Source organism: Patella vulgata, chromosome 8, assembly GCF_932274485.2.
Source record: "Patella vulgata chromosome 8, xgPatVulg1.2, whole genome shotgun sequence".
NCBI classification, from domain to species: domain Eukaryota; kingdom Metazoa; phylum Mollusca; class Gastropoda; family Patellidae; genus Patella; species Patella vulgata.
The window spans coordinates 3,326,060-3,341,231 of NC_065886.2; the positions used below are offsets into that span (position 1 = coordinate 3,326,060).

At 35.9% G+C, this 15,172-nt stretch overlaps 1 protein-coding gene across 4 annotated transcripts in view; it reads left to right on the plus strand.

Moving 5' to 3' along the window:
• Nucleotides 1-12,038, plus strand: part of LOC126830074 (hemicentin-2) — a 30,122-nt gene extending 18,084 nt beyond the window's left edge. Inside the window, exons 19-28 of one of the 4 annotated variants that reach the window (XM_050560290.2) lie at nt 73-165; nt 559-774; nt 2,125-2,195; nt 2,725-2,947; nt 3,529-3,733; nt 4,806-4,848; nt 6,298-6,327; nt 6,889-7,050; nt 9,176-9,233; nt 10,328-12,038. In XM_050560290.2, coding sequence (XP_050416247.1) covers nt 73-165; nt 559-774; nt 2,125-2,195; nt 2,725-2,947; nt 3,529-3,733; nt 4,806-4,842 — 845 coding nt within the window. In that variant the 3' untranslated portion in view covers nt 4,843-4,848; nt 6,298-6,327; nt 6,889-7,050; nt 9,176-9,233; nt 10,328-12,038. The remainder of the gene's footprint in view (nt 1-72; nt 166-558; nt 775-2,124; nt 2,196-2,724; nt 2,948-3,528; nt 3,734-4,805; nt 4,849-6,297; nt 6,328-6,888; nt 7,051-9,175; nt 9,234-10,327) is intronic. The other 3 variants (XM_050560288.2, XM_050560291.2, XM_050560289.2) reach the window with 3 other exon arrangements.
• Nucleotides 12,039-15,172: the final 3,134 nt, after the last annotated feature.

The following is a 15,172-nucleotide window of genomic DNA, read 5'->3' on the forward strand; positions in this document are numbered from 1 at the left end:
CCAACCACAGATTTTTAAATAAATAAGAATGAAAAACAAAAAATAGTTTAAAGGATGATTATTTTGTTACAGCTCCATCCGTTCCACTGAATGTTCAAGTTGAAACTCTCCATAGAAAGATTACAGTAAAGTTTGAACAAGCTGAACAATTTAATGGTGATCCAGGTAAGATATATTCAAAAATTTCCTTCGATATCTTTCAATGTGCTATCATTGTCAGGAAAGCTGAACTCCCTCGTACAGAACCATACTGTTGGTATTATTAGTACTATACAGTGGACATCGTACGGGATTGAAGGCCGGATTATACAATGTTGATACAATGGAAATCGTATGACGGGACGGCTGATTGATGTCGTAATTCAGAATATTAAGAGTACGGGTGGGACGAAAAACCGAGGTCCCGTGTATATGTTGGCGTGATGAAGAGTAGACGGAAAACAAAATTCCCCTGATAACACCCTGCATGGTGTATGCCCATCTTTATTGCCCCAGTCGGTGCAGAAAACAGAACGTTAAAATCCATTTCATTTCACGTGTTTATCTCTGTATTTCCAGCTGATATCAGGTATCAAATCGACTTAAAGATCAAACCACCTGGACAATCTTTCTTTGTCATCCTCAAGTCGTTTATAGTCTTGACCAACCAGACTTTATATGTAGAGTTCGATGACCTGAATAATGGAGAATATATCGTGGAAATGAAGAGTAAAAACATGGCGGTGTCTAAGGAAAGTCAGACGATTGAAATTCCAACAATGATGAAAGATCAACGTAAGTAGAGTAGATATTTATTAAAGAGGTAAAAGTTCCTCGGGATTTTTGGGTGGTTCACCCTTGTCAGTGACGCAGGATGGATGACCAGATAAGGATAGTGTCTAGTCGTTGGGATGGTCCCGTGTACCCATTGGCGTGCTCATAAGAGACAAATTTACAGTTTGAATTCGATATAAGAGTAGGCCGTCGCGCGGCTGTCCGGACAAAATTTCCCTACTAGCACACTGTGTGGCGCACGCCCTTCTTCATTAGGACGTTAAACCCATTTGTTTTCATTCATTGGGGGTGAAAATGATAATGTCCATTTAAAGATACATTATGGGAGATTAGATAACGAGCTGACAGTTATCACTATAATAGTTAAAAACTAGTTAATGTAAAAGAATTTGCAGAAAATTTCAGTCAAATTGATCCACTCTGAACCGAGAAGTTAGCGATTGAATTTGGGGTCTAGCCTCGATCACCATTACTAAAGTATGTACGATAAAAAAAAAACATAGTCTCGATTATCAAATTTTTGATTTAATTATCAATGAGCATTAAGCAGCAGATAGGATTCAAATCCAGAAAATATCGCAGGCAAGCTAGCGATTCCATCTAGAGTTGATTATGGTCTGGATAAGTTAATTAATGTCTAATTAATAATTTAGATAACATTTCAAGCCTAAAGAAAGACGTGCAATTGGCAGATTTAGCTCTTGCATAATGTATGTTTAATATGATTAATACAATGACATCATTATTAATGTGACGTCATTATGTATGTTTAATATGATTAATACAATGACATCATTATTAATGTGACGTCATAATGTATGTTTAATATGATTAATACAATGACATCATTATTAATGTGACGTCATAATGTATGTTTAATACAACTGCATGTGTTAATACATGTATCAGGATGGAAAGATTTCTGTATTTAATGTTTGGATACAGGGGATTATCTCGTACCGTTATTAGAATGATTATACTATGTGTATGATTGTTATAATGTTATAAGTTATTAGAATGATTATACTATGTGTATGATTGTTATAATGTTATAAGTTATTAGAATGATTATAATATAATAATGTCAAAAAGAAAGTATACACTGAACATTTCGTCCTGCTTCAAACAAAGTCGTTTTTCCATTGTATGCGGTATTTCCCTACAATGTCCATTTGTTTTGCCTTTTATTTGCTTAGAAATATTGAGTTTGGATGCACGAGACATGTTCAGTGTAGTTTTATCACATTTTTTTGATTTAAACAAAACTTAGTCATATTTTTAGTGTGTATACTTTCTTTTGGACATTAGTATAGTATTATGTGTATGGTAATTATGATTTTTGTGTTTTAGCGCCGACATACGTACCTGTTATAACAACATTGGTATCACTAGGACCAGATCAAATAACCATTACCTGGAAGGTATGTAATAATCTTTTACTCTTGTCAATCTTATTTAACACTGAACATATTTATTAAATAATTTGGTCATTTAAACACATTATATTTCATTGCTATGTACTTATATCTAAGAATATCTAATTTAACATAGGATATGCTTAGAAGATATTCGAAGGCGATCATACGGAAGGCAAATTTTGCACAAACAGTGCCATTTATACCTTCTCGTCACCGTATTCCAACCGCCAAGGGATCTTTCACGTGCACGCCAGTTAGTACAAGGGTAGACCCCAGATTTTCGCCCTATCCGAACGACTTGGCCCTTTTCATTGCCTGGAGAATCCCGACGAACTTTCTCGACCAACACCGGGATCAAAATATGGTCTTTCTGGTTAGTTAAACAGTGGCATACTCACTGAGTCACATGACAAACATTGGATCTTTTAAAGATATATTCCTCCACGGTCGACAGTCAAAATAGATAGATAGCCCGGTTGGTGCAGAAAAGTAGGACGTTAAACCTCATTTCGTTGTGTATTATGTTTTTCAGTTGGCCGACTGTAAACCGTGTTCTCCACCTATAACTGGTTATCTTATAACGATAGAGAAGGTGGGCGGATCAAATCAAACAGATTATAATGTTAATGATAAACAGGGTAATCTAACGATAGATGGTCTAGAGGAGTTTACTAACTACTCCCTGACAGTAGCAGCGGTTAATACTGGTGGAACTGGTCCTAAATCACAACCAAAATCAACCAAAACACAATATAGTAAGTAACTTATTAAAGAAACATTATGGGAGATTAGATAAAGAGTTGACAGTTTTCGCTATAATAGTTAAAAAATAAATAATGAAAACAGAATATGCTGAAAAGTTCAGTCACATTACTTCACTCTGAGCAGAGATAGTAGCAATTCAATTTTAGACTAGCCTCGGTCGTCATTAATACCGTTGGTACGATAATAAACAAAGTCTTAATTGTCTAATTTTACCTTAAATTACTCATCACAAAATGTATGCAAATCCACTAAATATTGCAGGCTAACGATGGCATCAAGAGATGATTATGGTTTGGATAATTTAGTTGTTTTGAAGTTATTTCGAACAATTTCCATTTTATCCCTTCTAGCTATGTAAACACCTCAGGTGCTATCAGGTGTTCAAGAAAAGGTTTCGTTTAGGGAGTTTGTTTAATGTTTATTTAGCGAGTTTATTTATGTCATATTTCAGGATTATTTAATGAGTTTATGTTATATTTCAGGATTATTTAGCGAGGAGGTTTATGTCATATTTCAGGATTATTTAACGTGTTATTTAACGAGTTTATTTCTTATTTATGTTATATTTCAGGTTTATTTAGTGAGTTAGTTTATACTGGTAGCCTGTTGACAACAGGACAGACAGTGGCTATTATAGGAGGAATTCTGGGCTTTATTTTACTGATATTGATACTAATAGTAATATGTGTACAATGTCGAAAGATTTATAAAGACCGTAGTTTAAGATACAGAAGACATTCACCAAGGTTACATAGATTCTATCTAGGACATCCAAAGTAAGTTTCGATTTTTTATTAATATTTTCATCATAGGTTGTACGTGACAAAGAGTAGGGTCGCCTGTCCAACCTCGTAGGTTTCCTCCGGGTCCTCCGCGTTCCTCCCACTGCTAAAGACCCCTACGCGCTAGTGAATTATTGAAATAAAATTAAACCATATGTTAGTCTCAAAATCACCTAGTTTGTGTCAAGTGGACGTTAAACCCCATCTCTCTCTCTCTCTCTCTCTCTCTCTCTCTCTCTCTCTTTTCATCACAATTAATTTGAGTTGGTGGCCGAATGCCCGGAACGTTCTCTTCTGTTAGGTTTCCACTATCACGATTCCGGCTACGATTGAAATCGTGGTTTTAATCGTGGTTTTAATCGTGGTGATCCTGTCAGGTCTTATCATAATATATTGAGGTCAGCTGTCGTAGCAATCGTGGTGATCGTATCGAAATGTATCCGAACAGATCCTGTACGTACCAGATCGCGGGATCAATAGGGACAATCCTGTCGTAACGCATCGTACGACAGTGGGAAGATAGCATTACACCCATTATCGTGGCATAAGTATGTGGACTTAGCTTTTTTTGTTTATTACAAATTCAACGTCTAATATATAATACAAGATATTAAGGACAGGTTGATTTAATTACGTTATTTACATAGGAAGGAGTAATAAAAACAAAATAGTGAAAACATAAAAAAAATAGGTTTTTGTATATAAGAATGTGGACCAATTAATTTTAGGTTATATCCTAGATAGCGCTTTGTTGTGCTATGATATTACAGGTCAGCCAATGAACAAGTAATATTCCTAAACGTTTAGTTTTGGGAATAAACCTCGTCATGACCAGTTGCATCAAGGTTTTTAGATGCACATTTAATCTATTGGGGTTGACATGTCGTTAGTTTCACTGCGTTTCGTAGGATCGTAACAAGCGTTTGTCCCCAGTTGACCATGGTCAGTGTGTGGAATGTCTTCAGCTGACCATGGCTAGTGTGTGACCTCTTGTAACAAGCTTTCGTCCTCATCTGACCATGGCCAGTGTGTGACATCTTGAGTTGAAAATATTATTTTATTTCAGTGGCGATTCTGGGTATCCTGATCATGTTTTATATTAAAATTCGGTAATCTAATTAATATTCATATTTTAGCAATTTTATCAATTTTGCACATTTTTTAAAAATATTATTCTAGTTTACTTTGTAAATGTTTTACTGGCAAAATCATTTGATTTATGTCGATAAAATGGTTTTTATTTTTTTAATTCATTGGGTTTTTAATGTATAGGCTTATAATATGAACATTTTTCTTAATGTAAGCGTATAGGAATATTTTTAAAGAGGTGTTCTGCCAGTTGACGTCACGAGTTAGAACGTCATAAATTTTAACAATAAGGGCAATAATCCACGTCGAATTTCGGAAAGCACCTAAAATTAATAAATACAGTGTTATGAGCAAACAGGAGTAAGACCAAACAACGAGAAATTTTGCAATACGAATCTGATTGAAACACAGGTCCTTTTTCGTTTCGTGTTTTATAGTTCAAAATTTACTTGTCTATATTACACTAGGGTCTGGAAGAGTTGTTATATTACGGGAGTTTTGGTTGAAGTGAGGGATTAGCCAATAAAACGGTCTGTTACGGCGAATTCTTGGCGTGCCATGCACGGAAATGTGGGTAAGCCACTAGAAACATCAATGCTGATTGGTTAACCAAATGAGTGACGTCATAGGGTCAAAAGCCGCTCGTATGACCTCTGACGCGACCTTCGAGTACAACTTGTCAGATCTCCGTGTAGTGTAGGCCATCAAAAGTATAAAAACAACGAAACGAAATATAGATCTGTATTGTAATCAGATTGCTGCAATACGAAAGGCTAAAACTCTAATAATAGGTGCAGGAGGACCGCACTACACACAAAACCATCAAGACAAACCTTCGAACATGACAAACTACACAGACATAAGATAATTGAGACAAATGGTGTACAACTTCAAATCTGTAGTTCAAGAAATCTGTATTTTATTTGTTTTGTTTTAATTCCCATTGTGTACGCCATTTCTCTGTGGCCATTAACAAACCAAATGAAATAAGACTGCATACAAAATTTTATGTTTCACCCCCTTTATTCCTTTTCCCTTTTTTTGTAACTTTTCAATCAGCTCGTGTGAATGCATGAATAACTGTATCTAACTCCTCTCTTTATATTTCACGTAAAAAATGCTAATTTCAAACGCATCATTTTCTTGAAATTTATTTTAAAAATAGTCAAGGTGAAATTATTTTGATTTTTTTCTATTTTTCTTTCATTTCCGTTACTTTTTTTCTTTAGTGTTTGAAAAAAAATGTTTTATTACTTTTAATTTTATATTTTATTTGAAATTCAACTAATTATTATATATTTTTTTTTAAAAAAAACACCTGTTTATAGATAATCTGGCTTTCTATGCTATGGAAATATGACCAGAATAACAAACTTAACATAATTCGTCACCATTCCTACCCTGCATGACTCTGTATTCAAATATTTCCAGATTTAACTGAGAAGTTTTTTTTATAATTTTTGTTTCAGTCTCATTCCCATGGACAGAGACTCGGAGAAGTACGTACAGATATTATTTTATATCATTGAGATTAGTTAGACGCGTGATAACATTGTTCATTGGAGGCTTCGGTCAGATCTAATAACGTTATAAGTTGTAGTTGTTCATTGGACGTTTCGATCAGATCTAACAACGTTACAAGTTGTAGATGTTCAATGGACGTTTCGATCAGATCTAACAACTTTACAAGTTATAGTTGTTCATTGGACGTTTCGATCAGATCTAACAACGTTAGATTGAATTTTTTATTAGTTCATTGATTATCTGAATTTATAAGTTAATTTTTTTTAAGCGACTTTTGTTGGGGTTTTTTTATTTTGGGTTGGGGTTTTTTTTTTGGAGGGGGGGGGGTGCCGTTTATAGAAAAAATTATTGAAGCTAAGTTCTCTGCGCTGGCACCTTTCTCATCGGGTTGTAATAGAAATCAAGGATAGGTCCTGCTTAATTTTTACAAGTAAAGTTGTTAGATCTGAACAGAAAAAATTAAATTTAAATATATGTAATACGAGTTAGAATTTCTCAAATGATTAATTCTCTTTTAAATAAATATTTGAATACAGAAGTGAATTGTCGTCGTCATGGAAACCCACATTCTTCCGACCAAGCAAAGGCAAATACAAAATACAACAAGGTTTATATTTTACTGGCTCTAGAAAAACAGGTAACCATAGAAATGTGGAATTTATCGGATCCACTTCGAGGCGGTCACTTCCCCCATTAGAGTAAGTTTAATTAAAACACAGCATTTCTTCATTAATCGATCTATCTATCAACCCCACTAATCGATCTATCTATCAACCCCATTAATCGATCTCTGTTCTGATTATACGCCTCTGTTCTGATCCTAGCTTTAATCCCCTGTATTCTCAGAATACAATTCTTCAGGGACACAATTGCTGGTTTTAATATTAATCATAGATTATAATTGATATAGATATTTATCGATCTATCCAACCGTAGATTATAGTAGATATAGATATTTCTCGGTCTATCCAGCCGTAGATTATAATACATATAGATATTTATCGATATTTCACCTTCTTTTGGTCTGAGTATTTAAAATCATTCTTCTTTTCTTCCATTATTTTTCTCCATTTCTGCTGATATTTACTGCTTTAAGGTATTTAATTTCTATCACCATGATTTAAACCCAAGCCATTTGTGTTAGATTTTATTCCATTATATAATATTATATTATCGGGGTTTAAATGATATCATAGTCTTAACGTTTAAATTTTTAAGTTGATCAAGAAGTGACGGACTGAGGGTAGGGTGGTTGGGGTGAAAGGTATGATCAGGACGTTATAACAGGTGACGGTCTGGGGTAGGGTGGTTGGGATGGTTGGGTGGAAGGTATGATCAGGATATATAACAGCTGACGGACTGGGGGTAGGGTGGTTGGGTGGAAGGTATGATCAGGATATATAACAGCTGACGGGGTGTGGGGTGGTAGGGGTGGAAGGTATGATCATGAGGATATATAACAGCTGACAGACTGAGGGTAGAGTGAGTGGTTGGGTGGAAGGTATGATCAGGGTATTATAACAGCTGACGGGGTGTGGGGTGGTAGGGGTGAAAGGTATGATCATGAGGATATATAACAGCTGACAGACTGAGGGTAGAGTGGGTGGGGTGGAAGGTATGATCAGGGTATTATAACAGCTGACGGGGTGTGGGGTGGTAGGGGTGGAAGGTATGATCATGAGGATATATAACAGCTGACAGACTGAGGGTAGAGTGGTTGGGGTGGAAGGTATGATCAGGGTATTATAACAGCTGACGGGGTGTGGGGTGGTAGGGGTGGAAGGTATGATCATGAGGATATATAACAGCTGACAGACTGAGGGTAGAGTGGTTGGGTGGAAGGTATGATCAGGGTATTATAACAGCTGACGGGGTGGGGGTAGAGTGGTGGGGGTGGAAGGTATGGTCAGGATATTATAACAGCTGACGGACTGGGGCGGGGGTGTTAAGAAATAAATTGTCTGAGTTTTTAATGTCTGAGTTTTAATATCGTATAAAATGTGTTTGATATTTGATTTATTATTCTTGTTTTGTTATATAATGGGTCGTCTATACATTCTCATTTTTACAAACTTCTAACTTCAGAGACGTGTTTTTTCTCATTTTGCGCACAAGAAGTGTATAACGAATTGGATGACCTATATAGACAATGAGTTAAAAACATTTTCATAGATTCGAGTCAATACAAATGGCAACTGGATATGAACATAATCAGACATAATATTTATACATACAGTTAAAATAGACACTTGTTGAAGTAATATGTTGGAGGAGGGGTGAATGGGTTAACGCGTGTGGGTTAAATCATAAGGTCTGCCATTCAGTCACGCTTTTCGATTCCCCGCGTGTACGTGACAAGAGAATGGGTGAAATAAAATTGAACCATATGTTAGTCCCGAAATGACCTCGTAGTTTGTGTCGAGTGGACGCTAAACCCGATTTCTCTCTTTCTTCCCGCTAATATGTTGTGGTTTTTATTGTTAAATGGTGCAGTGAATTTCAATCTAGTATTAACATAGTTTCCATAATGCAGAGCTCGAATGACAACATTTATTTGGACTTTAATAACAAGGCCAAGACTCCGTCTGTGAGGTCATGAAAGTAACTGCTAGTAAATGTTTATAAACAGAGTCACGTGACGGTGCTATAGTAGCCAAAGAAAGTCGTTGGATCGAACTAATATAAAACGTGCGTTACTTTGTTTACAGTGGAAATGACGGTTACCCTCGTAACGTCACAGACGATGTTAATTATCCTTTTTAAATACTAAAGACTGTTTAAATACTATAATAAATAATATTCTACGTATTTTGTGTGTTGCAGAGAGGAAGATTTTACACTGTATAAAGAAAATCCTGCTTTCCAAGACCCAGTTTTTAACGTAAGTTATAACAATAATTATTTCAGCAACACGTACGTGGTGTTCAATAAGTAAATACTGATTTGGTTGAATACACAGGGAAAGAAACTTATATGAAGGATGTCTGCAGTTGATTACTCGCCCAAAATATAAATAATAGAGTAATACTATGAGACTAAGTATATATATATACAATTGTTACACGTGATTGCCGGGGGTCGAGCGGTCAAACACCTCATTGAGTCAAGTGGCGTAGTTTCGATTCTCCGCTTGTATGATAGCTGGTCCAACTTGTGTGTTTTCGCCGGACGGTTTCTCCCGGATGCCACAGACCCCCTACGTGCAAGCGAATTATTGCAATAAAAGGCGCCATTAGTTAGTCCCGAAATGAACTATTTTTTATCGAAAGAACGTTAAACCCCAGTTCTCCCTTTGAAAGGATCAGGGGCACCATTCATTTTCAAGATTGACATTCAATCCGTTAGTGTACTCCTCTGATGGTTATGGTGCCTGTCTGGCGAGAAACATCAACTAAGAAAACAAAATCAAAATACGAAAGCTAGATAATCTCCTGGCATGGATTCAAAAGGGCTTAAAACAAAACAGGCCTAATAAAAAAAGATTTCGCGGACAACACAATGGCGGTGGGGTTAATACATAGATAGCGAACAACATAGATCGATGGAATTTCAATTCCACATAAATTTGAAATTACTGAACGGAAATGGCCATCATTGGACTGAAATTCCTATTAAAGATTCTTCTTGCACAATAGGGGATTGGATGACCGAATGGTTAACACTCGCGCGCTGTACCATACGGCCTGTCATTGAGTCAACTGGCGTGGTTTAGATTCCCCGGTTGTACGTGGCAAGGAGTAGGGTCGCCTGTCCAACCTCGTGGGTTTTCTCCTGGTCCCCCGGTTTAATTCCACTGCTAAAGATCCCAACGCGCAAACTAATTATTGAAATAAAATTAAACCATATGTTAGTCCCGAAATGACATAGTTTGTGTCGAGTGGACGTTAAACCCCATTTCTCTCTCTCGTATCGAGACTTACTTTAAAGGCGAATTTATAAGTTTTAGTGTTAAATTGTTTGGGGTTTCTTTTTCAGTCTAACGATTTGAACAAAGAGACGACGACGACGCCACCTTCTCAGAATCCTCCACCAAAACCAAAACGTCAAAACCGTATCAAAGGCCAACAACAGCCATTATTTACTCCCTTACAGTTACCAGATACATCGGTTACTTCCCCAGATAGAGGCACGCAGAATCCCGATCAACTTGTTTACCCGCCTCGTGATAGAACGAAAGGTCGTAATAGATCGAATTCTGTTCGGCAATTGATCCCCGAATCACCAGTTGATCAGAAACCGTTATCCTTATTTCCCATTCCCGAATCTGTCAGTGACACCAAATCACACTCATCGTATCCTTATTCGTTATCACATACAGATGGAAAGTCTGGATATTCGAACTCACACGTGGATAATACACTTCCGGAACTAGAAACTTTATCCAGACTGTTTGCTGATATAGAAGCTGAAGAAGAAAAGTTGAACCAATCATATTCTGGAAATAAAAACGACGAATTTTATTATTAACATAAATGGTTTGCTCGTCTTTTAATTGTTAATGTTTTGTTTACCTTGTGGTGTGTTTGAACAATGTTTCACTGGTCAATACCTTAAAAAATATACCGGTAAGGAAACTGGAACAACATCGACAACATCCAAAACTTATGACGTAGATGGATCGCTGCGTGCAGTATGCATGGAGAAATGCCTCCTTTGGAACAGATGAAGAGATGTGTTTGAATATTGTATTATATATAATCGCAACATCGAGACACTTTCTGTTTCTTGGGATAACCTCCTCAAATGTAACTACCATTGGCCGTTAAAGGGTCAAACCCTTAAAGAACATATGACATTTTGATTTTCGACAGAGAGTGATGTGATTAGTATGGCTATCATCAAAATGATAGTCGAACTTCTTTTAGACCCGCCCCCCCCCCCCCGACTGACGTTATTTAGTATGGATTCTGTAAAATCGTTACAGTGGGTCTTTTTATAATGGTCGGAAGTGACGTTTCTGTAACAAACTAAGACTCTTGTGTGTGTTAGTATTTCAAACTTCCATCCAAATGAATATTTGCTACAATCGACAGTTTTTAATTCTTGGGATATTTTTATTGTTTTTATTGTTGAATCAATTAGCATCATCACTTCCGGACTGACTTGAATTATATAATTTATTAAAGGACGAGTCTATTCATAACCACAGTATTTACAGATAAAGATTACTTCGTATATTTTGAACCAATAGAGCGGTGTATTAGCTCAGTGGTAGAGCATAGGACCGTCAAATACAAGGAAATGTTAGGCCTACGGACGGCCGGTGGCTGTGTGAAGAATTCTTTTGATATAAACTAGTATTAATATCGTGTCATATATTATATAAACTAGTTATTTTGATACTGATTAGTATTAATATCGTCGTCATATAAACTAGTTATTTTGATATAAACTAGTATTAATATCGACGTCATATAAACTAGTTATTAGTATTAATATCGTCGTTTAGTATTAATATCGTCGTCATATATTATATATATATTAGTTATTTTGATACTAATTAGTATTAATATCGTCGTTTAGTATTAATATCGTCGTCATATAAACTAGTTATTAGTATTAATATCGTCGTTTAGTATTAATATCGTCGTCATATATTATATATAAACTAGTTATTTTGATACTAATTAGTATTAATATCATTGTATAATTAGAATGTATATTTTTTACTGGGTTATATTAAAGGTTCTTTAATTATGTTTTGTTTACATGTTTTTTAAAGGATCCAAATGGAGAGTAACATCCCAAACCCACGAGATATGATTGATTCCTTTTGAGACTAACATCTGATAATTTGGTTACCAAGACAATAAATCCTACCAGCACTGTTTTTCTTCGCCGTCTCTTCCGCGAATTCGAGCCGAAAAGCGATCATTTAGTGCACAACCTAGAACCAGAGGACATCCACAATTCTGGAACACAGCGACACTTTAGAACAAATTATTGATTAATCAAAATAATCGATATTATAAACTGGTGGAGGGGTGGGCCGATTGTGGTCAGAGAGAAAATCGAATTTTATACAGAGGTGAATCGTCAATATCATATATTGTCAAATCTAGCCCAGTTCATGAAGTTCTATGCACCTAAATGATCGTTCAATTTGATGAAAAGTATAAAGATCACTTTGTCACACATCACAAATCTTAGCAGCGCAACTGATTCAAGGACACCTCTGGAGGTTTTTAGAAGAGAATTAACACACTTTTAACGTGACTTATTATTTTTAACCGCAATCCTCTACGCGTCGTCGTAACATCAGATATTAAAAGCTTTCTGCGACAGTAAAGTATGTTTAATACCATATTGACAGTAAGACGGTATTTATACTATGATGTATACGATATCACCCAGTCACCATTTTATTATCACACACTTTTTATAGCGCATCACTAAGTGCTCACGTGTGCACTACTAAATATAGAACATAAATTAAAGGGCGTATGGCTCTATTTTTTGGAACCTTGAAATAGACAATAATGGTTCTAAAAGCACATATCAATGTAATATGAATATATGTAGTGATTTATATTCAATTTTTGAAAAAAATATTGTAATTTCTAATCAATTATGTTCTGTGAAATACGTGAACAGTTCAAATTGAACGACAGTCGTTTACGCCTGCTTAGTGCATTCTACACATATTTTAAATTAATATTTTGTCGTTTATGAATCAGCCTTTACTAGGTACTTCCAAATTGTGTTGTAGGATATGTTTTTTACAAAATGGCACCCAAAACTGCATAGAGTACACGACTCGTGTACTGATTATAAAATGTTCAATGTGTCTTAAAGGAGCTAAATTGCTAATATTTTGAACCTAGAAATTGACACAAATGGGTCGCAACGCATATAATAATGTAATGTGAATGTATATAAATTGATTTACATTCAATCGTTTCTGTTTTTACTGTAATTTCTAATCAGTTAGGTTCGGCGAAATACGCCAGCATTCTCAATCGAATTTCAATCTCTAGCGTCTGGTTTTTCCTGTCTACGCCGATAGTATTTATTGGGCATGCTCTCCAGATAAGAATATAGCGTCACCGTTTGACATGACTTGTGGAATATGCCTAGCCTCGTTTTTAGAGTCCCTTATTACAAATAGCGTTGAAACGTATTATGGTACACGATTCGTCTACCAATTGTAAAATGTTTATTTTGTCTTAAATATTTGATATCAGAAGGCCATCTTTTCCAGGTAAGATCACAAGACCAATGTTGATTTAAATTGACAAATAATTCGTGTTTTCAATGTCGAAGATTTTTGATGATATTGAGTTAGAGACTTAGCTACTTTAAATATTGGATATTAGGATCCTATAGTTCCACGGCAAGATAACAACATCAATATTGACTGAAAAAGATCAATATTGAATTCTGATTCGTGTTTTTAATTTCGAATATAAAGGAAAATATTGCAATAGAACTGGTTAAACATCTCCGATGATTCAAATCTTTGTTACGGATCAACTGTAACTACGATGTCTTACATGGATACAAATCGCAATACATCTAAGATGTCCGTGTTAAATATATATTTGGAATGTGTTTAACCAGTTCTGTCATGTAATGTTGATGGACACCAACATTGTCCTTTAAATACAAGTCCAACATGCATGTAGATATTGAATCGTACATTAATTGGCGAAGCCTTAGGCTTTATTGGAAGCCTAACCTGCTATTATGAATAATACAATAAATAAAATAATCTTCAGCAGGATTACAGAGGCGCTGCCCAGGTGAAAGATAACCATGATTACAACCTGATAATGAATTGCCACCTTTGTATTTCTTGTAACACACAATAGTTGTTATGAAGTTGTATGTAAATTACTCAGTGAAGATTCTATTCTATAACAAGCAATGTTAATCAATGTTTATATAAATGTATCGTAGTTTGATAATAACTAGAGAATCCTAGTTGAAACATCATTCAGTATAGGGGTGGCCGAATGGCATTGCTTCATAAGGTGTGTCATTGAGTCAAGTGGCGTAGTTTCGATTCCCCTCTTGTACGTGACCAGGAGTAGGGTCGCTTGCCCAACCTCGTGGGTTTTCTCCGGGTCCTCCGGTTTTCTCCCACTGCTAAAGACCCCTACGCGCAAGCGAATTAATGTAATAATATTGAACCATGTGTTAGTCCCGAAATGACCTTGTTTGCGTCGAGTGGACGTTAAACCACATCTCTCTCTCTCTTTCACTCCATCTCTCTCCCTTCCTGTCTCTCACACACACACACCCACACATACATTCCGTATAAACAGTAATAGTAGGTTGTTTAACAGAACTGTCTCTCGTGTACTCTGATTAATTTGAGCAATTGTTTGAACTTTTATTCTGAAGTCCCACGGTCTTGGTGGACGGTAACAAATTTAACACTATATTTAAGACCCCCCCCCCCCCCCCCGGGTAGTCTAGTGCTATGATCCATGTTATTCCAGACATAAAGCTAAACGACAGCTCAATTATCATCAATTATCATTGATTGTTTGTTTAAATAAATCCAATACAAATTCTCTTCGTGACTGATCCACTATCAATCACCCTTATCCTCCTATTTCATCTCATTCCTCACACAAATCACGTGACACGTTGTCAGGAAGACGTTAATCGATTTCCCGCCATTTGCATGAGATTGTAGCCTCGACCTTCTAGGTAACGGGTTTATAACACGATGCAGTGTGTCAGAGATTGATGACTTGACTAACCTGGTCTAGTTTTATCCATCCATCGACCAATCGATAACTAGTCCAGATCATTGAGACTTGTTATCATGATTGTGTATTGATTTTTCACCGCGTCTTCAGGGCTGGTTAA